General features: G+C 39.2%; 1 protein-coding gene across 17 annotated transcripts in view; it reads right to left on the bottom strand.

Annotated features, from left to right (window-relative positions):
* Positions 1-177: 177 nt before the first annotated feature.
* CNTRL (centriolin) overlaps positions 178-22,565 on the bottom strand; it is a 96,188-nt gene continuing 73,800 nt past the window's right edge. For 12 of the 17 annotated variants that reach the window (XM_074016676.1, XM_074016680.1, XM_074016678.1 and 9 more), the window contains 17 exons: positions 19,726-19,856; positions 19,446-19,586; positions 19,217-19,343; positions 18,316-18,480; positions 17,099-17,258; positions 15,447-15,562; positions 15,147-15,364; positions 12,413-12,570; positions 11,339-11,412; positions 9,779-9,967; positions 9,138-9,363; positions 7,655-7,860; positions 5,924-6,064; positions 3,983-4,249; positions 3,756-3,818; positions 2,263-2,469; positions 178-628 (listed from right to left, as the gene is read on the bottom strand). In XM_074016676.1, coding sequence (XP_073872777.1) covers positions 605-628; positions 2,263-2,469; positions 3,756-3,818; positions 3,983-4,249; positions 5,924-6,064; positions 7,655-7,860; positions 9,138-9,363; positions 9,779-9,967; positions 11,339-11,412; positions 12,413-12,570; positions 15,147-15,364; positions 15,447-15,562; positions 17,099-17,258; positions 18,316-18,480; positions 19,217-19,343; positions 19,446-19,586; positions 19,726-19,856 — 2,613 coding nt within the window. In that variant the 3' untranslated portion in view covers positions 178-604. Of the gene's footprint in view, positions 629-2,262; positions 2,470-3,755; positions 3,819-3,982; positions 4,250-5,923; positions 6,065-7,654; positions 7,861-9,137; positions 9,364-9,778; positions 9,968-11,338; positions 11,413-12,412; positions 12,571-15,146; positions 15,365-15,446; positions 15,563-17,098; positions 17,259-18,315; positions 18,481-19,216; positions 19,344-19,445; positions 19,587-19,725; positions 19,869-22,565 lie in introns of those variants that run through there. The other 5 variants (XM_015436774.3, XM_015436773.3, XR_012424418.1 and 2 more) reach the window with 5 other exon arrangements.

Genomic DNA, 22,565 nt, shown 5'->3' on the forward strand with positions numbered 1-22,565 from the left:
AGTTTTATAATTGATGTATTTCCAAATGATGAAATCTTCATTGATAAGTATAACGTACTTCAGCCTCCAGGTAAAAGAAAACCACCTGAAAGCTTGCTTACTTGGAATTAAAGTAAAAACTTGACAGCTTTTCCATAGAATTACCTGTGAAGTGTAACGTCAGCGGACAGACCCAAGTTGATTGTTATCTTTTATTTTTATATGAAAAATAGATTTCAAGCAAAATTCAAAAATAACACTATAAATAAAGAGGGCCTTAAGTACATTCTTTTTGTTAATAAGATTTACCAGTTTGTAGGTTCAGATACGCAGTTAAAATCACTGGTTTTTATTAAAAAAAAAAAAAAAGTTACGAAGATACAAACAAAAAGGCTTAGCCGCATGGTTTAAATTCCCATATGCAACTATTCCCATATGTACTATGTACAAGTTATTTATAAAAACATTGGCATTAATGGTATAGGCAAAATAAACTACATTGAATTTTCAGAATCTTAGTTCACTGGATCTTGATTTAAAAAAAAAACAACTGACATTCCAATGATAAAGTCAGTGAGGTAGTGGAGGTGCTTTCCTTGAATATATTTACACAAGACAGTATTCCTCATCTGGCTGAGGCATTCTTTTCCTACAATAAGACAAAAGGAAGGATAAATCAAATTTTTGAAACAGTAAAAACAGTCTTACTAAGTGATGGCATGATGGCTTATAGGTAAATTACATATTTTGAGTACCTCTTTGTAAAAATGTCTTAAGATGAACCAGTGTACAAAATTCTGAGAGAAAAAGTTATTCTTAAAACTGCTAAAATTCAAGATCCTCCAATTAAAAGTTCTAGTTTAAAAAAAAAAAATCTGTAACATCTACCCAGTGAGGAGGGATGGCATCAGTGCCAGTAACTAGTGGTTCTGATGGACCTTGTAGAACTTGTTGGAAGGAGCTCTCAGCCTTTTGGCTAAGATCAAGTGTAGTATCTATTCTTACCAGAAAAGAAGGGAAATAAAGTGTTAGGCTCAGAAGCCAGCCCCCTAACTTTTAACTAGTTCAGGCTTTTATCCCACGTAGGCCTGGATTACAACCCCAGACTTCTAAATAATTCTACCAATCTCACCTCTACCCATTGTGCGTTGGTTGCCTTTAAAGCACCTAAATAAATCTGGCTGCCACCTTGAGCTGGTAATTGAACCTGGCTCTTAAGCCCTTGTGTACTCTTCTCCCACGACTCTGGGCTGTCTTATCCCTAAAGCTTCCCTATTCAATGCCCAGTGCCTCTCACACTCCTCCTCGAACCCTGCCCTGAGGCCCATGATGATTTTGGCCTTTACCTGACTGCGTCCCACCACAGACGGTGTTAAGATAATCATATTCAGATGGCCCTGCTGCTATTAATTAGCTGTGTGACCAAGGTGAGTCACTTGCCCACCTTGGGCTTATTAAAGAGGCAACAGTTCTTGAAAGCTCCTTGTGGCTCCACCATTAAAATATACTGCTCTGTGGTAAAGAGAGATTAGCCCGTAAGTCCTACTGTTGTCCTTTGCTATGTCCTTGACCAAATCATTTATCATTTTGTACAGATTACTTACCTATATAAAGGGATAATTCCTACCTCCAAGGATGTAAAAATTAGACAATGTATATAAAGTTTTTTATGTGCACACAATAGGCACTCGAAAATGGAAGCTGTTACCTATCTCTGACAGTTACGTGTGCTACTACTTACCAGTTCCATGAACATATTTCATGTTCCTCTTAAATGCTTATTAACCTTATCTAAGCTCACACAGAAAACCTTTGTGAAATTCAGGTTTTTTATAGACCCTAGGTTAAGAGGTCTGAATTCCAACTTCTTAAATGTAAGTTACAAAATGCAGGGAGACAGACTAAACTAGGACTCATACTGGCCTCATAGGTCTAAGCTCTTTATATTGACAGAGTAGGAAATAAAGAAATCCAGAAGTGGAGGACATGAATAGAATTAACTCTATCCCTGCCAGGTCATCTAATCTGCAGTTGTAGTCTGTTTCCTAAGCCATCAGCTTATCCACCTCTACCAAGTCTTTGCTAAAACAAGTGTGGTGTTGTGTGCCTGTAGTCCCAGCTACATGGGAGGCTGAGGTGGGAGGATCGCTTGAGCCTGGGAGGTCAAGGCTGCAGTGGGCTGTGACAGTACCAAGCAAGACCTTGTCTCAAAAAAACAAACAACAACAACAACAAAAACAACCCCAGGCTATTGTTTTGTTTTTAAAAACAGCTGCTGTTTACCTGATTTTGTCCAAGTTGAGAGTCCTCTGTGAGGGAAGACTCCAGCTGAGACAGACTGGGTGACGATGCTGAATCTGCAGAGGTGCTAGTGACCAGTTCCCCTAAAGCATCTACTTGTCTTCTCAAACTGTGTAAAGTGCCCTCTGTCTGCCGCTTTCCTTTAATTAATACTTCTGCTTGCTTGGACATACAGTGTCGGAGTTGGGCCTGAAAAGTGTTACAAGACTTAGGGTTTGACACAGAAGAAATGCACCAGAACTACAGCTCAGCTTCCTCACATACACTTGACAGGCAAATCTGGCTAACAGGAATGGTTGTCGAAAATGTTCATCTTTAAAAAGAATCGTAGGAGGTGCCAGGTAGATACTTAGTGAGCATAAACCTTTACTTTTCTGTGTTGTCATTAACTGGGCCTTTCACTTGGCCCATTTTTTCCATGCTAGCAGTGCTTAGGATTTCTGTATCCCTTGCTTCTCCATTAAATTATTGCCTCATCTCTTTTTTCCTTCTCTGTTATGACTGAGATCAGTTAGTTTATACTTGACACCTGGAGTGTCTCCTGATTATGTATTTTTTTTTCCTAAGCCTTAGTTTCTTGTCTGTAAACTCACTAGGTATTTAATCCTCAACTTCATACTACTTTTTGGCTTTTGCCCCTGCTATAATCAAATTCTCTCAAAGTCTATAGCAGCGCTGTCCAACAGAACTTTCTGCAATGGTGGGAATGTTCTACCTCTGGCTATCAATATAGAAGCCACTAGACACATGAGGCTATTAAGCACTTGAAATGTGGCAAATGAATAACTTAATTTTTAACTTAATTATAATTTATTAAAATTTAAATAACCACACATGGCTGGAGACTATTGTTGGACATCACAGGGCTCCACTCAATACTATAGCACTGCACTCTCTCATCCCATGCTTTCTACATAGCCATTCCCCCCAAATAAATGTAACCTCCCATCTATACTTTTAACTCTCACATCTTTAGGTCAACACTGATCAGTAATCCTAGACTCCTATTTTTGGCTGCCTACAGACAGACATCCTTCCCTGGATATCTCACAAGGCCTTCAAAGTCAACATGTTCAGAGCCAAACAGTTAAGCCAAATTCCTTAACTGACATTCAGCCTACTTTTCCAGTATCCCAAATCTTTCCTGCCACCACTGGCCTGTGATAACCTTATAGTTCATCACTGTGTTTCTACTTCCTGTCCCAAATACTTAGATTCTATCAGTTCTAGCTGAGGTAAAGCAGCATTACATAGGTTAAAGAACACTAGAGTCGACACAAGTCATTGCTTTGAACACTGACTGCCGTTTACTGTGTGACACCAACTCCTCAGAGCTTCAGACGTGCCATCCCTGACACTGCCGGCAGTGCTGCAACAGCATGGATGTGAAAGCATCAGGTAAATGTAACTTTCCCCTCCCCTCCCCAATGTGCCCAGTATCTCATACTGGTTTTTTGTTTGTTTTAAAGGGCAACCTTGAGTCGGTCTTCCCGGTGACGCAGTTTCTCCCGGAGTGCTTCTCCACGCCAGTGCTCATCCTTTCTCAGAGGGAAAATGGAGATATCAGATACCACTGCTGCTACAAGTGGAAGCCAACCAGCCTTTCCCTCCCCTACCCCAGCACCCCCACATCTGTGTTTTAGCTTGGCTGGGGGAGGCGGTCAATCCTATGAACCCAGAGAATAGCAGGATAAACCCTTACCATTATGTGAACTTGTGAAAAGTTCAGTTTTTCTTCAAAAGGTCCCTCATTTATGGTAAATGGAAAGTTCTCTTTCAAGCTTTCCAATTCTCCTTCTAGGTTTTCATTTCTTTCCAAAATAGCTTCTAGATCTGCTGGTAGTTCTGGAAGAAACTGATTGAGATTCTTCAGGCTGGTTCTGATTTCATCCTTCACCTCAGATTTAAGTGTCCTCATTGCATCACTGATTTCCATTTGTCTTCTCTCCAAATCTTTTTGGTTTGCCATCTAAACAGTGAGTTGGTGTCAAATATCATTGTATAAAATTTCAGACTTAACTTGGAATTGAGCTGAATGATGTGCCACGTATTTAAAGATCTATAAATATCAACTACTATAATTACTAGAACTGTAAAAACTTGTGATTTTTCAGATACTCAAGAATCTACAAGCTACTGAATAAATTATTTTATTGGCATTTTCACTGGAACAACTTTCATTTAGAAAAGGCATGTGCATAAAGTTCCTTGAAGACAATCTCTTTGGAGTCAGACAAAGCTAGTTACCAGTCTCATTTCCAGTATTACCAGTATGACTTAGGGCAAGTTGGCTAACATCTGATCCTCCATGACCTCATTTATACAAGGAGATAAATACCTTCTGCTCAGAAATGTGAAAACTAAGTGAGAATTTACATGAAGTACCTCAGTGGCACCCAACTGGCAACTAGAGTAAGCCACAAATGAGAAAAGGGCCATTTATTGAAATAAGTCATAAGTGATCTGGATTATAAATGCTAATGCTGGAATTTTATAAGTGAAGAATCTGGTGGCTTGAGCAATATACATTTTTTTTTTTTTAAAGACAGGGTCTTGCTCTGTCACCCAGGCTGGAGTGCAGTGGCACAATCTTGGCTCACGGCAGTCTCAACCTCCCAGACTCAAGCAATCCTCCCACCTCAGCCTCCTGAGTAGCTGGGACTACAGGTATATGCCACCACACCTAGCTACTTTTTGTATTTTTAGTAGAGACGAGGTCTTGGCATGTTGCCCAGGCTGGTCTTGAACTCCTGAGCTCAAGTGATTCACCCACCTTGGCCTCCTAAAGTGTTGGGATTACAGGAATGCACCACCACACCCAGCCTAGAGGTTTCTTAAAGTGTTACCAATTGCATTTGATGCCTGAGACTACTCTATGTGGCTCTACCCCATATACAGCTTAGTGAAAATGAGATTTATACCTACTGCTAATTGCCTTACCAAATTTGCAAAGGCAAAATCACTAAGGGCTTGTGGTCTTTAAATAATTGTTTTTAGTTATTTTTTTCTTGAATCAAATAGTAGGTATATGTGGGGCGTCGGGATTGGAAGCACAGATGAAACTAGAATGGCCACGTGGGGTCATCCAAAGGACTAAGTATAGCAGGGCCAAATAAGTGGCTACAGCAGCCCCTGCTAGAGTTCAGGGATGGCCCAGATGCTCTAAAGGACACCAGCGACATCAAGGATTAGAGACTCTACCAGTCCAGGCATGAGCTGATTTAATACTCTCTGCCTGGCTACATTATGTGATATCAAAGGTTTCCCCCTGGACCATCTTTTCTTGCTCAAGGGGTAGGGGAGGTTTTGGCTCCTATAGACTTGTTTATGGCATAAAATCTAACATTTCAACGTAGTTCTTTGGGACATGAAATATGATGCTCAAGAATTACCTTTTTTCCTTGAAAAACTAACATTTTAAGAGCTTGTCAAATTTAAGAGAATTTTGAAAGTATATTTTTAACAAATAGTGGAGGTGCATTTCTAAATTTTAAGGCTAAAAAACCAGATTTGACTTAAAGAACATTCTTATAATCAGTTTTTCTATACTACTATAGAAGGGATATTAAAAACAATACAATCTGCCTGAGCCCAGTGAGTCCTCTCCCCCCAGGCTGGCCAGCTGGGCTTCCTGGGCACACACCTGTTTCTTGAGCTCCGTGTACTCATACTGCATCTGGTTGAGCTCCTTCATCAGGCGCCTGGCCCGCTCATGGTTGTCCTGGGCTACCAGTTCAATTGTTGCCATTTCCTTTTGCATGCAGCTGTTCTCCTGTTTTTGCTCCTAGCACAGGAGGAAAAAAATAACTCTGCAATCCAACAAGTGGAGGTGTGGTTTGCTGGCTTACACACTCACTAGCTCTATAACTTCATTCCCCATCTGGGCCTCAGCTTCTCTAGCTGTCAAATAGGGAAAATTCTATTTTCCTTTCATGGGCAGATCAAATACAGCTGGGAGTATATACACGTCAGAGTCTGTTAGCATCACCTTTGATAATAAGCTACTAACCCTTTCTGAGTCTTCATTAATTGTCTGTAAAATGAGAATAATAATAGCTATCATCACAGGGTTACTGGTAGGGTTAAATCTGAGACATCTATATTCCATCTGTATGATGATCTGGCCTATCACTAGTTAGAAGTGTATCCCCTTTGAGAGACACACATGGTTTAAAAGTTCCTTTCATAGAACAGGGCTCCACTAATCCCTCCAGAGGGTACTGGAAAAATCCACACCCTTGACAGTTCCATTGCTGCTCAGCTGCCTCCATCCACAATAAATTATTCTGACCTATCTGAGTGTCACTCCCCAAATTTATTTCAAGGATGAAAGCATGGTAGATTGAGCTTCCTGGTTTTAGGATAATGATTAAAGCTAATGTTGGCCAAAAAGGGCAGGATGAGAAAAATTTGTAAGCACTGACTACAGCAGTGTAATAAAACTGGCTGGGCACGGTGGCTCACGCCTATAATCCCAGCACTTTGGGAGGCCAAGGCGTATGGATCATAAGGTCAGGAGTGCGAGACCAGCCTGGCCAACATGGTGAACCCCACTCTATTAAAAATACAAAAATTAGCCAGGTGTGGTGGCATGTGCCTGTAATTCCAGATACTCAGGAGACAGGATAATTGCTTGAACCTGGGAGGTAGAAGTTGCAGTGAACTGAGATCATGCCACTGCACTCCAGACTGGGTGACAGAGCAAGACTCTGTCTTGAAAATAAAAATAAAAATAAACCGTCTATGGGCCAGGCGCAATAGCTCACTCCTGTAATCCCAGCACCTTGGGAGGCTGAGGCAGGTGGATCACCTGAGGTCAGGAGTTCAGGACCAGCCTGGTCAACCTGGTGAAGCCCCATCTCTACTAAAAATATAAAAATTAGTTGGGCGTGGTGGCGCACACCTGTAGTTCCAGCTACTCAGGAGGCTGAGGCATGAGAATCGCTTGAACCCGGGAGGCAGAGGCTGCAGTGAGCTGAGATCGTGCCACTGCACTCTAGCCTGGGAGACAGAGCAAGATGCCATCTAAAAAAAAAACCGTCTAGAGAAGGCTTCTTCAACACCCCCTCCACCCGCCAGTGGAGGTGTAAACTGAGGCTCACTGGCAGAACGTGCTCTCTACTTTGTGCTGATAATGGCTGTTCACATGACAGTCTCCCCAGCCAGCCAGAGCTCCTTTGAGGCTGCACCCCTGTCCCAGGTAAAACTTACCATCAGCTTCAAGGACAAATGATGCATAAATACACCAATAACAACAGTTGGGTTCAGGACTGTGTTGATGGGTAATTTATTTTCTCTATGTTGAAGTGGTGTGGCAGTTTACAATTTTAAATGTATCTTTTGCTCACAAACTGCCACGGCAGCAGGTACTCACAAGAAGGTTTTTCTCCAGCTGGCTCCGCTGGATCTTAAGTGCTTCCTTCAGGCTGGCCACCTGCTTCTCAGCTTTCTTTCTTTCTGTCAAGAACTGGTTCCGCAGGAGGCTGAAGTCTGCCCTCATAGAGTCTGCCTCTTTCTGGAGGGCCAACAGCTCACCTGACTTCTCCACCAATTGCTGCTCCCTTTCTGAAAGCTGCCGTTCTGAAATGAGCATTTGCAGTCGGTTTAGCTAAAGAGCCCGAGCCAACTGTGGGCAGAGCTCCCCTTCCCTTGTGGCAGATGCATAATGGTGATATGCGACCCATGCAGGTGCTTTCCTCCATTACAAAGTCTTACAAGCCTACCCTGACCCACACTTCAAAGGCCCAGAAAAAGACCCAGATAAGGGTGCCTTTTGAAGTAATTGGTTCCTGGAGAGACTGATCCCAGAGTGACAGACAGCTACTATCTTCTCTTTCAACTCTTTGAGACCAGTGAGAGGAAACCCAGCACCAATCCTGAAGTGTGTGGAACAGATGAAATGTTTTTTATAAACACTAATTTTCATAAAGGGAGACACAGCAGTACAACATCCTTCTACAGGAAGCAGTGCAGTGGAAAGTACACATGATTTGGAGCTGCCTCCTACACTGGCATGAGCCCCATTTTATAATGAGGAATACATTTCCTGATGTTCAGTTAGAATCATGTATGCAAATGCTTGGTACATAGTGAGTACTCGACAGAGAATGCTTACAAAATAAAAGTGACATTTAAAAGATATTTTTCTTATCACCCAGATTTTACTTTTCAACAACTCTGGCATGATCAGAATTGGACATATTTTTTTTAAGTTTCATTTTAATAATGAAATGATTGGGTCTGCATATATCAAGAGTTCCCAGGGAAAAAGGAATAATAACCCTTTTAGATCCCCAAGCCCACAACATTTTCCAAGCATTATTAAACCCTGGAGCCTAAGAAAGAGAAAAACCATTTACTGATGTGAGAACAATCATTTACCCTGGATTCCCATGTCAACTTCATTTATATATGGTTCAAGAGAGAACAAACTGACTTAAAAGCAAACACCTGTATTCCGGTACCATTCACTAGGCCAAATCTGGACAGAAGAACTGTTAATATGATTTTTTTTGACACTTGAGATGAAGGAGATCATTATTCCCAAAGCTCAAAGGTAATATCCTTTAAGAGTATCTTTTGGCAGTTATTCACTTGAATGTTCCACTTTCTTGAGATGGCATTCTCAAAGGAGACAATACGAGCAAGGAAGGACTTTCTGGTCAGTCTCAGGATCACATCTCTTCTCTGAACCTGCTTCCTCATCTTTCACAGGGCTGTCATACCTCCTGCTTTAACTTCTCCTGCTTCCTCACCTGGCTCTGGCTGGGGTCTGGATATCTTTAAATACTTTTGCAAGACAACCAGCAGAGCCAACCCATACCCCATCTCCCAGTGAGAAGTTCCAGAATACATACTAGTTTGGGAGAGCGTCTTCTCCAGGCTCTCACCCCACCTCTCCTCTTCCTGCAGAATCCTAACACGCTCTTCAGCCGCCAGCACCTTTGAGAGCACTTGGTCCAGTTTGCTTTTCTGGTCTGTTAATTCCTTTTCCAGCTGGTGCTGTTGCTCCTTCAGTGTCACTTTGCTGGTTTCTAATTTGCTTTCTTCACTTTCTCTCTCTTTCTGGAGTCTCTGAAATATCTTAATAAAGAGTAATCTTGATTAGTCATAAAACAACAAATAGTGTCCCAGAGAACCTGCATGGACATGAGACAGATTCCAAGTTCAAAAGAAAGTAGAAGACAGCCCACAGGGACAACTCCATTACAGAGGTGATCAAGAGGGCTTGGGAAGCTGTCTGGCCAGCATGTGAGGAGGGGATTAAAGCAGCAAATGGCACGTGGCCATTAAGTATCTTTACAGGACCAATGTTCTATGATCATTAAAGGTCTCTAAGTCACATAGTTGGTGTAAACGCCACCCATGGCTACACAGGGCGGTTAAGCGACACACAGTCCCATGGGGGATATTTCTCAGCAGCTTTCTGCCAGGGGAAAAATAGGCTCACATGAGCCACAAAATGCTTCTTTTATATAAAGTCATAAATGTGTAGTACCATTTCTTGTTGGACTAGTTTGAGCTTGTTTTCTTCAATCTCACTCTGAAGCACTTGAAGTTGTTGTTGTTTTGTCTCCTCTTCTTTCTGACAGTCTTCAAACCTATTTGCCCATTCACTGATGTCCTTTTGGAGTCGGGTCTGCTCACTAAGCAATACATCCTGATGCTTGGTGGTGTGAAGCAGGTCCTTTAGGTGAAAGAACAAGTGGAAACTACTAATAAAGCCATCTTTACTAGAGGTGGCCAGGTGCCAATCCAGTATCTACTAAGTCTGACAGAATGAGAGGCATAAAAGTTTATTTCCTTTATTATCTTAATAAACTTATAGGTACAAGAGAATTTAGATGTCTAATCCAACTTTTATTTTATTTATTTATTTATTTATTTATTTATTTATTTATTTGACAGTCTTGCTCTGTTGCCAAGGCTGGAGTGCAGTGGCATGATCTTGGCTCACCGTGACCTCCGCCTCCCAGGTTCAAGCAATCCTCCCATCTCAGCCTCTTGAGTAGTTGGGACTACAGGCACATGCCACCACGCCCAGCTAACTTTTTGTCTTTTTAGTAGAAATGGGGTTTCACCATGTTGGCCAGGTTGATCTCGAACTCCTGGCCTCAAGTGATCCACCTGCCTTGGCCTCCCAAAGTGCTGGGATTACAGGCGTGAGCCACCATACCCAGCCTGTGTCTAATGTAACTTTTTTTTTTTTTTTCCTGAGACAGAGCTTCGCTCTTATTGCCCAAGCGGGAGTGCAATGATGCAATGCCGGCTCACGGCAACCTCCAGGTCTCGGGTTCCAGTGACTCTCCTGCCTCAGCCTCCCGAGTAGCTGGCATTACAGGCATGCGCCACCATGCCCAGCTAATTTTGTATTTTTAGTAGAGATGGGGTTTCTCCATGTTGGTCAGGCTAGTCTTGAACTCCCGACTTCAGGTGATCTGCCCGCCTCAGCCTCCCAAAGTGCTGGGATTACAGGTGCAAGCCACCGCACCTGGCATAACTCTTAATTTACATAATAGAAACTAAGGTCTAGAACTCGCCTGAAGTGCTCTGAATTACAGCACTAGTCTCACAGGACAACACTGAATTCCCTTTAAGAAAATCATTAGAAGTATAAGGGTCAAAAATCTGCTATATTCAGTATCTGACAAGATAGAGGCCCAGATTTGACGGTTACTCTATGGCTCAAGGAGTAATCAAATCTAAGCCCAGCCTTTAAAGTCCTCATCTGTGCCATGGATTAGAGATGACCCATCTGGTCCCTGAAGCCCCAAGAAGGGCTGCTGAGAGACTGTTGCTGGGCTCTGGTCTAGCCACCACCCTACTTACTAGCTTTGAGTAAAACTTTGTTTGTATCAAGAGTTCTAAGGCTAAAATAAATTAGCAAACCACTGCTCTCCACCAAAACTTTTATTTATGTGACAGCTATGTTATATAAATGGCCCTGGAGTATCTGCTGTTGTGAAGAGGAACCAGCCTACTTGATTTCTTTGTTATTTAAACCAATTGTCTGCATACCCTCAGTATTCTACTAGAATATTACATTTGTTAACCTTACCTGTTTTGCTAGGTTCAAATGGTCTTGGACATTAGCTAGTTCCTCCTGCAGTGAGTTTACTGCTTCTTGTTTTTCTACAGAAATGACATTCTCATGAAATAAGAAATACATACATACATACAGATTCCCATTAGCATTCCCAAAAAGTAGAGAAGTTATTTTACGCTTACTTCTGTTACATGTATGACTATGCCATACTATCTCATTAAAGGCCAAAAGAGAGTTATATGCACAATCCACATTTGGCCTTGGAGCTCAGGTTTTTAAAGATTTTCATGTTCAAAATCTCACAACGAAAAAATTACAGATAATGTTAGGTGCATAGTTTAAAAACAGCTACCTTCTGCATTGCTGGTAGAAATAGAAACTTAACCTTTCAGGAAGGCAATTTGGGAATAAATTTTATATCTATACTGGCTTTGTCAATTACTAGCTGTGTGACCTCTAGCAAATCACTTCTCATTTAAGCAGTCACAAGAAAACTAAGCTTCGGTTTCCTTATTTACAAATGAGTAAAATAACTTTTATCTCATAAAAATGTTATGAGGATTAAATGAGAAAACGAAATATCAAGGACATAAAAAATGTTCAACAAGTATATTATTAGATAGAATTACTCAGCAATTTCTTTAAAAATTATCATATTTATAAACATTTGATAATTTTAAAATCTTCATTATTTACATCTTTGCTTTTCAAACTAGACACACACCCCTAGGAAAAATCTGGAAGGATATTCACCAAACTGTTACTAGGAATCTATGAGGAGTGAGGTAAACAGCAATTTTTATTTCTTTTTACTATGTTTTAAAATTGTTCTCTAAGGAAGATGAATTAGGTGTTTTTTTTTTTTTTAACTGACTTTGAGATAAAATGCACATATTATGTCCTATTTAAAGTGTGTAATTCAAAGTCTTTTAGTATTTTCCGAGTTGTGCAACCATTACCACAATCTAATTTTAGAAAGAAACTCCATGCTCCTTAGCAGGAATTACTTCTGCCATAAGAAAAATCAAACAAAGAAACTAACAAAGGGCAAGGAAATCACACTTTCACTGTTCTGCTGCCTTATACCTTGGAGCTGCTGTTGTATTGCTGAAATGTCGTTATGCAGTGACAACTTGTCTCTGTTTAGTTGGTCTAGTTCCTGCTGCAGTTTTCTGACATTCAATTCCAACTTTTCTAAGTTTGATTGCTCCATTTTGCTATTTTCTTCTGCTGCTGCTAAAACCCTACCACAGAGAATAAGTAAGACTGTCAAATATAAAATATTCAAGCACACACAGGAGATGACTGAGGAACAGTGTTATCCTTTCACAACATACAGTTATGGAAAGTATAAAAGATTATAAATCTTCACAAAATTTAAGACAACTCATTTTCAAAATCTTATCAGCTTTCTAAGTGGAGACTTTTTTCAAATGACTCATTAAATTGAAGTTTTATAAAAATCATAGATTAAAAACATGGATAACATTCAGAATTCCAAAAATCTGATAAAAATGGAGCTGTGACAATAAAAAAAGTAGAAAACGATTGTATGTACAGTAGGATCTGTTCATATAGCAGACATGCATGAGCATGTATTGTAGTATATAAAGGGAGTCATACAGTATGAACTTGCTTTTGGTCTGGCTTCTTTCACACAGCGTAGTTACTTTGAGATTCATCCATGTTGTGTGTATCAATACTTCATTCCCTTCTTATTGCTGAGTAGTATTCTACAGTGTGGATATACCACAATTTGTTTCTATTTACCAGGTGATAGACATTTGGGTCATTTCTAGTCTTTGGCTATTACAAATAAGGCTGTCATGAACATTAGTATATACACTGTGTAGAAATATGCTTTCATTTCTCTTGAATAAATATAATACCTAGGAGTGGAATGGCTAGATCTTCCGGTAGTGTATGTTTGATTTTTAAGTAACTGTTAAACTGTCTTCCAAAGTTAAACAGTTACTTAATACCATTTTACATGCCCCTCAATCATATATGAAAGTTCCGGCCAGATGCGGTGGCTCACACCTGTAATCCCAGCACTTTGGGAGGCCGAGGCGGGCGGATCACGAGGTCAGGAGATCAGGAGATCGTCACCATCCTGGCTAACACAGTGAAACCCCGTCTCTACTAAAAATACAAAAAATTAGCCGGGCGTGGTAACGGGTGCCTGAAGTGGAAGCAGGAGAATGGCGTGAACCCGGCAGGCGGAGCTTGCAGTGAGCCACTGCACTCCAGCCTGGGTGACAGAGACTCCCGTCTCAAGAAAAAAAAGAAAGTTCCTGGTTAACACTAACATTTGGTATGGCTGTTGTTCTAATAGGTGTGTAGTGATATCTCGCTGTGGTTTTAATTTGCATTTCCCTAATGATTAATGATCCTGCGTATCTTTTCATGTGCTTATTTGCCATCCATTTATCTTCTGTAATGAAATGTCTGTTCAAATCTTTTGCCCATTTAAATAATTGGGTTATTTTCTTATTGAGTTTTGAGAGTTCTTTATATATGTATTCTGAACACAAGTCCTTTATCAGATACATGGGTTGCAAATATTTTTTCCCAACCTGTGACGTATCTTTTCATTACCTTAACAGTGTCTTTTGAGGAGAAGATGTTTTAAATTTTGAAGTCTAACTGTATCAATTTATTATTTTATGGATCATGCTTTTGGTGTCATACCAAGAATTTGTGCCCAACTCTAAGGTCACAAAAGTTTTCTACTATGTTTTATGTTTTCTTCTAGAAGTTTTATATTTAGGTTTTACATATATGATTATGGTCCTATATATAAACATAAAAATAAATATGTGTATATATACATATTTTTTGAGACAGGGTCTCACTCTGTCATCCTGGTTGGAGTGCAGTGGTATCATCATGGCTCACTGTAGCCTCGACTTCCCAGGCTCAAACAATTCTCCCACCTCAGCTTCCCAACCTGGCTATTTTTCTTTTTTTTTTTTTTCTTTTTTGCAGACACAAGGTCTTTCTAATTGTGTAGGCTGGTCTCAAACTCCTGGGCTCAAGTGAACCTCCTGCCTCAGCCTCCCAAAATGCTGGGATTACTGGCATAAGCCACCGTGCCTGGCCTCATTTTAAATTAATATTTATATATTATACAGAGTGAGGTATGAATTGAGGTTCTTTTTTTGGTTTTGTATATCCAATTGTTTCAGCAACATTTTCTAAAAGACCATCTTTTCTCTTCTGAAAAAGATGCCTTTGTATCTTCATCAAAATCAGTTGTTTACATATATGTCAGTTTATTTCTAGACTTTCTATTCTATTCCATTGATCTATGTGTTCATCTTTATACTAATACCACAGTGTTTTGATTACTACAGGTTTATAAAAGTGTTGCAATCAGGTAGTGTTAGTCCTAAATTTTTGTTCTACTTTCTAAAAGTTGTTTTGGTGTCATACCTAAAAAACTGTATAAATTCTATTGTAGGTCTTAGAATAATTCAATTCTAGGTTCATATAATTTCAGAACCAGCTTGTCAATTTCCACAAGAAAAGGCTATTGAGATTTTAATTGTAACTGTTTTGAATCTAGAGATCAATTTGAAGAGAACTAAATCTTTATTTTACTTAAAAAAAGCACAATAGATTTTTAAAAAATGCTTTTGAGGAAAAAAAAAAAGCTAGAAGGAAATTCACCAAACAATGCAACTGGCAAAATGTATTTATGATACCAAGTTTGTGGTGTATTTTATCCTTTTCTCTATGTTACAAATTTTTTATAGCATGTTTATAATGTCTTGGCCTGAAGAAGTGATCCTGCAAGCTTATTTGTTCTTGCTCTCACCTTTTGGTTTGTGCCAACTTTTTTTCCCAAATGTCACATTTCTCTTGGAGATCTTCCTTTTCTTTGCTCAAACACTCAACACACGATTGTAAAGCTCGGGACTCAGCAGTCATTCGTTCTATTTCTCGTTTATTCCTCTCAAGGAGCTGCTTCTGCCACTCTATTTCCCCTTTCTGCTGCTGGGCTATCTGCTGCAAATTCTCTAACTCCAGTTTCTCCTAAATCAGATAAAAGAGGACTCAAACATCCTACATGAGAAAGACCTCAGTTTCTTAAGGGTACAATGGCTTTGTTCATTACCTCTAGCACTGCCACCTGAGTCTTCTCTAATTCAGATACCTTTTGGTCATGTTGTAGCTTCAAACCTTGTAGCTCATTGTTTTCAAGTTGCAACATGTCCAGAATATTCTTTAGTTCTAAAGGATAGAAACAAAGCATGGTCCATGATATTAAATGAACTTGGAAAACATTTACAAAATGAAACAGAAAACAATGCTATTGACTACTACAAGATAATTTTTAAAATTCTGTTGCGCTGAATTAATGGTGCTAATTTTATTCTTAATAAAAAATTCTCTAAAAGTATTGTTACATACTATTTAATTTGTTTAAAACATTTTAACAAGCCAGGTGCAGAAGCACGCGCCTGTAATCCCAGCCATTTGGCAGGCTGAGGTGTAAGGATTGCTTGAGCCCAGGAGTTTGAGACTAGCCTGGTTGACAGAGCAAGATCCCATCTCTATATAAATAAATAAACAGACAAACATTTTAACAAAAAAATTTAATTAACAAAGATCTGTTTCCAAAGCATTTGCTTCTACATAAAAGAATCAACTAAAAGCATTTTATATAAAATTGATCAAAATAAGTTAAAAATACTTTGAAATACAGACTGAGATTTACATAACAATTTTTTGGCCTTTGAAATACAGATATTTAAATATTAACTTTTTTTCTGAATATAGAGATACTTGCTTATTGTAGAAAAGTTGGAAAATACAAAAAAAAGCGTAAGAGAAAAAAATAAAAACCCACCATCATTTCACCACCCCAAATCACTATTACAATAGCATTTTGATGTTCCAAGAATGCATGCGCACACACACACACACTCTCACACATTTTAAAATAAACTGGGACTATATACTCCATATTCATTTTTTACCCACTTTTTTCATTCTTCTCATGGGCATGTTTGTATGTCATTAAATGTTAAAAATATGACTTTTAAATTGGTCATCTGTTTCCAATTTTGCGGGGGATGTGGTGAAACAGGGTCTTCCTCTGTTTCCCAGGCTGGAGCATAGTGGCATAATCATAGCTCACTGCAGCCTTGACCTCCTAAACTCAAGGGATCCTCCCTGCTTGGCCTTCCGAATAGCTGAGACTACAGGTGCACATCAATGTGTATCACTAATTTTTGAGTATTTTTGTAGAGATGGGGTCTCACTACATTGCCCAGGTAGTTTTGAATTCCTGGGCTCAAGCAATCCTCTTGCCTCAGCCTCCTAAAGAGCTGGGATTATAGGCATGAACCATCACACCCAGCCTGTTTCCAAATTTTGTCATTATAAATATTGCTGTGATGTACATACTTGCCCTTTCTGGAGGAGTAGAAATGGGCTGACTGGTTCAACAGGTGTGAATTTTAAGAGTCTTGAAACACTGGCAGATTGTTCCAGTTTATATCTCAATTGATAGACTGTGTGTGCTCTTCTTTCAGCACACTCTGATCAGCAATGAGCATGATTATTTCGCTTTTAAATAAAGTTTATCAATTAAAATGGCAGAAAATAACATCATATGCCTTTTATAACCTGCTTTCTTTGCTTATTAGTAGTAAGGTTAAACTTTACAGTTTGTTTGGCCATTTCTTATTTTTTTTCTGTGACTTGTAATACACAGACATTTCCAACCTCAAACTTTGTATGATTGTTTTCCTTTAAACTTACCAGTTTTATGTTTAGACATCTGCCTTAAAACAATCTGAAGATTTTCTTCCTCTTTTTCAATTTCCTGCTTTATAAGTGTAAGCTGAGTTTTTCTTTCACTAATCTGAACGTTCAGTTCTCCTTTCTGAAAACTCAGTTCTTCCAGAAGAGATTTTACTTCCTGTGTTTGAAAAAAAAAAAAGTTACCCCCTCCTGTGACTGTAAATGAAAATTACTTCAAAATAAGTTCTGTTATTTATTGTTTTATTTTATAGAAATTCTAATTTGGAAACAAGCTCATTTTTGCCTTTTATGTCAAGAACAGCATTATATTTTGCAGAAACCTATTTCTATATAATAGAAGAAAGTAACATATTCTCTTCATCTAAATATATTTGCAACATTACTATAAGCAAGGCAATGTGCTATAGAGAGAAAAGCCTGACTGAGACATGGCTCCTGCTCTGGAGGGGCTTAGTACCTTGTTGAGTGGTAAGGCAGGGAACATAAACACGATCACAAAAGGCTAAGATGCCCTAGGAAACATGCAGACAGAGTGTTTCTAAACTCAAAAGAAGGAAACTCCTTCTTCCAAGAGAAAGAAAAAAGTCAGAGAAGTTTTCTTTTCTTTTTCTTTTTGAAATTGAGTCTCACTCTGTCACTAGGCCGGGGTGCAGTGGCACGATCTCAGCTCACTGCAACCACCGCCTCCCGAGTTCGAGTAATTCTCTTTTCTCAATCTCCCGAGTAGCTGGGATTACAGGTGCATGCCACCATGCCTGGCTAATTTTTGTATTTTTAGAGATGGGGTTTCACCATGTTGGCCAGGGTGGTCTCAATCTCTTAATCTCGTGATCCGCCCACCTTGGCCTCCCAAAGTGCTGGGATTACAGGTGTGAGCCACTGCACCCAGCCAGAAGTTTTCTTAGAGGAGGTGGCATGAAGCTGTGCCATGAGAAACAGGTGAGATCAGGCTAGTGATAGGGGAGAAAGGGAATTCCTGGAGAAGAAATGGTATGAGAAAGGTACAGGGGCAGGAGAACTTTGAGCATATCCAGAAAACAACATGGGGGACTATACATGACAGCCACTGCATGGATACATAACAAATTGATTTTACAGAGGAGGCAAGATTTCAGGAATTTATATTTTCATTTGGGAAGAAGCAATGAAAATACATCAAAGTAAACCTATAGCACTGTCCTAGGACTCTTCAGAAAACCTAATAAAAAACACACCTTAATGTGATTGCACTTCTCAGCTACTTCAGTCTCTCCCAGTCTCAGAGCTTTCTGGAGGTCAGCTTTTGCCTGCACCATGCTTCCTTGGAGTAGATGCAGCTCCTCCTTTTTATACCCTAACTGCCTGTCCAAGACAGCCATCTCCTGCTGCTGACTTGTCACCTGTATTAAAGAAAAGGGAAGAGTAAGTTTGACAAAGGCCATACAGCTCTCTGTGCTAACCTGGAGATAATTTAGTTGTGAGGTAAAATCAGGAGCTAATAGCCTAGCCCACAAGAGTCAGAAAACCCAGGCAAGGAGTGCAAGAGTGAAATGCCTAATGAAAACCTTGAGCTCACATACTTAAAACCACTCAAATCACAGTGATCACAGTAAGAACAACAATATGACAATCATGATTATCCCTCAGGTTATGGTTTTCCAAGAACTTTTATTTTTATATCCTAATTCCATTTTGACATCCTTGGTGATGGAAGTTAGTCAGAGATTTTTAAAATGTATTCATTTTTAAAATTAAAAACTTGTTACAATTTTAAGGACAATACATATTTGTTTACAAAAAAAGAAGACCACGCGGATATGCAAAAGGAAGAAAACAGAAAATACTCAAAATCCCCCCTTATCAGATGACCACTTTTGTACTTTGGTATTGACTAAAAATACAACCGCAAGTGTTCATAAAGGCATTTAACAGAATCATAGAGTATACCATGTTTTGAGACTCACTTTTTTTACTCAAAAATATTGTATTGAGTTGGGATTCAAATTTAGTTCAGACTTTATCATTAACAACTATAATACATAGCCTCATTTATTCTTTTCTACAGTTAAACATGTATTACTTTTATAATCATACAGTGCTGTGTCAGTTGTTTTTTCAAGGCGTCTATTGTCATACCTGGCTTTTCAGCTTTTCCAGCTCAGCTCTCTTGGCTTGAAGGAGCGTCTCAGATTCTTTAAGGACTTGCAGGTGGTGATCCTCACTGCGTTCTGCCATCTCAACGTCTTTTTGCAGTTTCTGAAGCCTACAAAGCACCAGCAACACTAGAGCAGATCCTAAGGGACTCGGAACCCCAGAGCTGTCTTCCAGCACAAACCCCTTGTAGCCCTACAGGGGACTGACTTACTCTTCTGTCAGTTTTTCCTTCTTCTTGCTTAAACATTGGAAGTCTGAGTCTTCTGCTGCTACAATTTTGTTTATTTCTTTCAAGATTTCTTCTTGCTTGATTTTGTGCTGCTCCAAATCCTTTGCATCAGCCTGGAGTAATCTAAAGCACATTGCTTTATTCCCCCCAGGTCCTGTAGACTTACCATGCATTATTTATCATAAACCAATTATTATCCCCTTAGAAGCAAACTTTTCATTCATCTCAATGTGTTCTTCAACGGTTTAGGGAATCCACCTACCTTAGCTCCTGATGAGCTTTGACAAGGTTAATGGCAGTTTCCTGAGCTCTCCTTTCTAATTCCTCAGCATCTGACTCAGTTTGCAATAAACTTCTCTTGGCATCAGTGAACTTTTCGACAGCATTTTTTGTCTAGAAAAGAAACTGTCATTAAAAGCCATTCAGTTACAATACTCACTCACAGCTACTGGCCATGTAAACCAGTACATCTCTTTTGGAAAACAAGATGATACAGAAAGACATAAAAATGTCCATTCACTATAACTCTAATTCTTGGTAAATAATTCAGAAGCAAAGAACTACTACAGAAAAATGCTCATTGTATAATAATATAAGACCTGACAAATAATAGGCTAAGTGATGATGCATTAACAAAGTGGAATACTGTGTAGCCTTTAAAATGATCAGATGACAATGTAGCAACACAGAAGACAGTTAATACTATGTTGGCTGAGAAAAATAAAATGATAATAAGCACTGTGAGAGCAACTATGTAAAACTACACGTGTCAATAAAGACAGAAAGACTATATAAAAGTAGTCACTTGAAAGTAGTGGAACTAAAGACGCTTTTTATTTCAAATAATGTGTAATACTATTATATCATTTAAAATATTAAAATTATCTACCCAACTAAGTGGTAATGAAGTGATTTTACCAAGATACTCTCCACACAGAAATTCTTGCTGTACTCTATAGTCATTATCAAGTGAAGTAAAAATGCTTTGATCTGGTGATAATGTAATTATGGCTGACAAACACAAACATTAAATACTTTGCAAATGTTTAAAATCTTCCTATATAAGAGTTGGTAAAAACACAATTTTTTTTTTTTTTTTTTTTTTGAGATGGAGTCTCACTCAGTCACCCAGGCTGGAGTGCAGTGGCGTGATCTCGGTTCACACCATTCGCCTGCCTCAGCCTCCCAAGTAGCTGGGACTACAGGCGCCTGCCACCATGCTGGCTAATTTTTTGCATTTTTAGTAGAGACGGGGTTTCACCGTGTTAGCCAGGATGGTCTTGATCTCCTGACCTCGTGATCCGCCTGCCTCGGCCTCCCAAAGTGCTGGGATTACAGGTGTGAGCCACTGTGCCCGGCCCACAATTTTTTTTTTTAATCAACTTGGTTTCTTTTTCTGCCCAACATAAGATGCTTAAAACAATGACATCAAAAGTTCCAAAAATAGAGTGTGGTTTGCACTTGGTTGAGCAGTGACTCACCTTCAGCCAAAAAAAAAAAAAAACACACAAAAACTGAAGTCTGCCATTGTACTAAAGCCAGAGGAGTCCGTATGTTAAATTTGTCTATTAAATATCTGCATGCATGCAAAAGGGTTGGCAAGCTCCCAGAGAGCTACATATTTCACCATACGTCTTTCCATTTCAGATAGCTTGTTTCTGTCAGTTTCATCAGCAAAGCACTGGACAAAACTCGCTAGGCATTCCAGAAAAGCCACCAAATAGTTTTTTGTCTCCTTCTATGTCAGGTTTTAACACGTCTGGCACACTCCTTACAAAACGCCACTACTTTCTTTCTCCTCCTCCTTACCAAGCTGCCTCCCTGAGTCATTTTGGGAGGATGAAGGTAAAATAACTTATCAGCTTTGGTTCACTTACTACCTCTGCCTACTACTGCTGCCATCAATTTTCTTTTGATGATTTTATATATATATATACCTATATATAAATATATAACCAAAATATACCAAAATATATAATCAAAATATACCAGTGATATTTTGAAGATACATCAAAATAATATATCTTATTATATATTATTATACCAGTGATATTTTTTTCCTCTAGTTCTGCTCACATCTATTTTCTCTCACAGTAATCCAACATACGAAAACAGAAGGAACAGCTCATCTGAAAAGAAAAGGACTTTTTCCATTTTTAATTACTCACAGAATTTCTTTAATAAACAATTTAGTTCCCAGGTAATAGATTGCTTTTAATTTAAATATATTCATGTTGAAATAGCAAAATAAAAATAATAGTTCCTGAGGTGTTTCATGTGGGTAAGGAACTCTTTTCATCCTGGAATTCTCATCCAATTAAAAGAGCCCTTGGTTATGTGACCCTGGGCCAGTAATGAGCCTCTCCGAGCTACCTCAGTAAACCAAGCTAACATCATCCTACAGGGCTGCCAGGAAAGTTAAACAAAACATTTACAAAATGGCCATGCGTAGCCATAGCAGTGGCTCAATAACAGGTAACTCCTTTTTCTCCCCAACTTCCCTCTGTGTTGTAGTCTAAAGAATATTATCGGGCCAGGCGCAGTGGCTCACACCTGTAACCCCAGAACTTTGGGAAGCCGAGGCAGGATCACAAGGTCAGGAGTTCAAAACCAGCCTGGCCAACATGGTGAAACCCCGTCTCTACTCAGGAGGCTGAGGCAGGAGAATCGCTTGAACCAGGGAGGTAGAGGTTGCAGTGAGCTGAGATTGCACCACTCCACTCCAGCCTAGGTGAGACACCATCTCAAAAAATAAAAGAATATTATCTCAGACCAAAAAATATTTTGTATCATTATCAACTTGAAGACCAAAGTAATACTTGTGAGGTCCATTGTAGTTTAATAAGAATATAAAGATTGACCTATTTTAAAAAACACAGCAGAATCCAAATAATTAGATATAAAAGACACACAGGATAAGGAGGTGGGGTGTGCTAGGAACTAAGTAACTTCAGGAATTTTAAATATGCTGTTTTATTTAATCCATGCTGAAAAGCCTACATATTCTTAGCCTGAATTTAAAGATAAGAAAAGCAAAGCCAGGGGACTTACATGACTTGTACAAATTCTCACATCTCCTTAACTAGCAGAGTCCAGCCTGGA

The sequence above is a fragment of the Macaca fascicularis genome, chromosome 15, assembly GCF_037993035.2.
Source record: "Macaca fascicularis isolate 582-1 chromosome 15, T2T-MFA8v1.1".
Classification (NCBI taxonomy): domain Eukaryota; kingdom Metazoa; phylum Chordata; class Mammalia; order Primates; family Cercopithecidae; genus Macaca; species Macaca fascicularis.